Source organism: Penaeus monodon, chromosome 5, assembly GCF_015228065.2.
Source record: "Penaeus monodon isolate SGIC_2016 chromosome 5, NSTDA_Pmon_1, whole genome shotgun sequence".
In the NCBI taxonomy this organism is placed as follows: Eukaryota; Metazoa; Arthropoda; class Malacostraca; order Decapoda; family Penaeidae; genus Penaeus; species Penaeus monodon.
In genome coordinates this window covers 56,792,275-56,794,774 of record NC_051390.1, presented here as the reverse complement: position 1 = coordinate 56,794,774, position 2,500 = coordinate 56,792,275, and the positions used below count along the sequence as shown (strand labels likewise).

Genomic DNA, 2,500 nt, shown 5'->3' with positions numbered 1-2,500 from the left:
ACGAATAGTTTCATTGCAACATATATAGAAGAGAGTATGAATGAGACAGTACATCTTCACAAGAGATGAATTAAAATGGTTTCGACCACAGGTTCGTCAGATATTCATGTAATTCTGACGAAGATATTCTCGAAACCGATCAAACACCTCTCGCGCTGTGAAGATTGACACAGAATCTCAAACTAACCGACAGACAAGGAATCCCAGACTCAAGCGTACAATATAGCTATACAACCATACAACCAGTTATCGACAAAGAACTTGAAACCATTGATCTAACGCAGATAGCTAATCCAAACATGGAATCAAGAAGCAAAACAAACCAAACACACAGACATTCGTACATTCACATAGCAAAACACACACGCAACCACACACAACCCACCAAACGCACCTCATCAACCACACATAAAATCAACCGTTCAACCACATCTAAAGACTCCCATTCAACCACACTTGCGCTACACATCTAGACACACAACTAAATACACATACAAAAAACACACACAAACACATAATCAAACACCCTCACATTCACGCACATCCAGACTCGACCAAGTAACCACAAATTCCACGCAACTCACCCAACCAAACAGGCACAAACCTGATTAACTATACAACCAGAAACCAAAGCAACCACACACTCTTGCAACTACGCAACCACGTGCCCATCTAACCATACAGTCAAATTCACAGGCAAATGCGCACTTAAGCACAGACCAACCACACACTCTAACCATACAACCAGCTACATCCCCAAACATGCAACCACACAACCATCCAGAATTCACATATCGTATAAACCCAACAGCCAATGAGATCATGAACCCAGCCACAGCACACCCCCCCCCCTCCCCCAAACACGCACCGACTCAACCACACAGCCGTTTAATCAACCAGACATCCACAGACCCACACCGACTCAACCACACTACCAGCCGGAATCACGCTAGCATCTCTCTCCATTGATCTCTGGTCAAACAGTTCTCCGTCAGCCTCCGAGGGTGGCTGGCCTCCGTCTCTCCCCCTTCTCTCTCTCTCTTCCCCCCTCCCTCCCTTCCCCTCCTCCTTCATTCTCTCTTCCCTTCTCCCTCCCCTCCCCTCCTCCTTCCGTCTCTCTTCCGCCTTCTTCGCTCTCTCTCCCTTCCCCCTCCCTCTCTCTTCCCTCCTCCCTCCCTTCCCCTCCTCCCTCCCTTTCCCCTCCTTCCCCTCTCTTCCTTTCTCCCTCTCTCCCTTCCCCTCCCTCTCTCTTCCCTCCTCCCTCTTTCCCATCCCATCCTCCCTGTCTCTTCCCCCTTCCCCTACCCCTCGGCCGCTGTTGCCATAATGGCGATGTCATATTCGCCTTAATTGTGCCATTCGCTCCGCTTGCACTGACCGTAATCTGCCTCTCTCTCTCCCTCTCTGCCAGCCGTCTACGCGTCTGCCATGGCGATGGTCCAGGAGAAGGCGAGGCTGCCATGTGACGTGACTTCCTCCTTGGCCAATGACAGGGTTGTGCTCATCCTGTGGTACCGAGGAGCAGCTGGGACGCCCATCTACAGGTGAGTGGGCGGGATGTTGGTTACGGGTGGGTGGGTGGGTTTTGGGGAAAGGTGGGTGGGATGGGAAGAGTGAGTGGGTGGGTATGGGGAAAAGTGAGTAGGTGGGGAAGAGTGGGGGGGAGGAGGGGTATGTGGAATGGGGAAGAATGGGTAGGTGGGTTTTGGGGAAAGGTGGGAGGGGGGGAAAGAGTGGGTGAGTGGGGATAGGGGTGAGGGAGGGAAGGATGGGTGGAATGGGGAAGAGTGAGTTTCTGTGTTTAGAAATTGGTAGGGTATGACTAGAAAGAGTTGTTGGGGAGGCTAAAAGTCAGTGAGTTTGGGGAAGGGAAGGAAAGGGCAAAGTAAATAGGATCTTTGAAAAAAAAAAGAAATGAGGAAGGATAGATATGTAGATAGGTTGGAGGAAAGGAGGGGAAAAGTGGGCAGAATGGTGGAGGATGGGAAAGGATGAGAAAGACCAGGAGAAAAAAAAGTGGATTGGGAAAAAATATGAAGATATGGAAAAGGCTAAAATGTTTTAGGAAATGTCAGAGCATTGGGAAGGTTAAGAAATAGATAAATAAGAAAAAAAAAGGTGATGAGTATTGGAAGGGTAAGAAAACCTGGGGCACACTGGATAGGTTGGCTAAAGATTGAAGGTTTAAGAAAGGACAGGCAGAGTTTAGAAACGTTTGTTAATACATTCCAGGGTCCGGTTCGATCCTATGGCAACCTCCTGTACGTACCTTGCTTCACAGGCGTTCAAAACAGCTAGTCTTCATAAACAGCCTGTTGATTCATTTACCAACACCATCTCTTTTTTTCTTCTTTCTTTATTTCCATCTCTTTCCCTTTCTATATCTATCTATCTAACTATCTATATATCTGTCTATCTATCCATCTATTTATCCCTATCTCTCTCTCTCTCTCCCTCCCTCTCTCTCTCTCTCTCTCTCTCTCTCTCTCTCTCTCTCTCT

The 2,500-nt window shown here is 48.0% G+C and overlaps 1 protein-coding gene across 1 annotated transcript in view; it reads left to right on the top strand.

The window, feature by feature from the left end:
- Positions 1-1,302: 1,302 nt before the first annotated feature.
- The window catches only part of LOC119573604, a 124,097-nt gene continuing 122,899 nt past the window's right edge, over positions 1,303-2,500 (top strand). Inside the window, exon 1 of the mRNA XM_037920815.1 lies at positions 1,303-1,544. Coding sequence (XP_037776743.1) covers positions 1,429-1,544 — 116 coding nt within the window. The 5' untranslated portion in view covers positions 1,303-1,428. The remainder of the gene's footprint in view (positions 1,545-2,500) is intronic.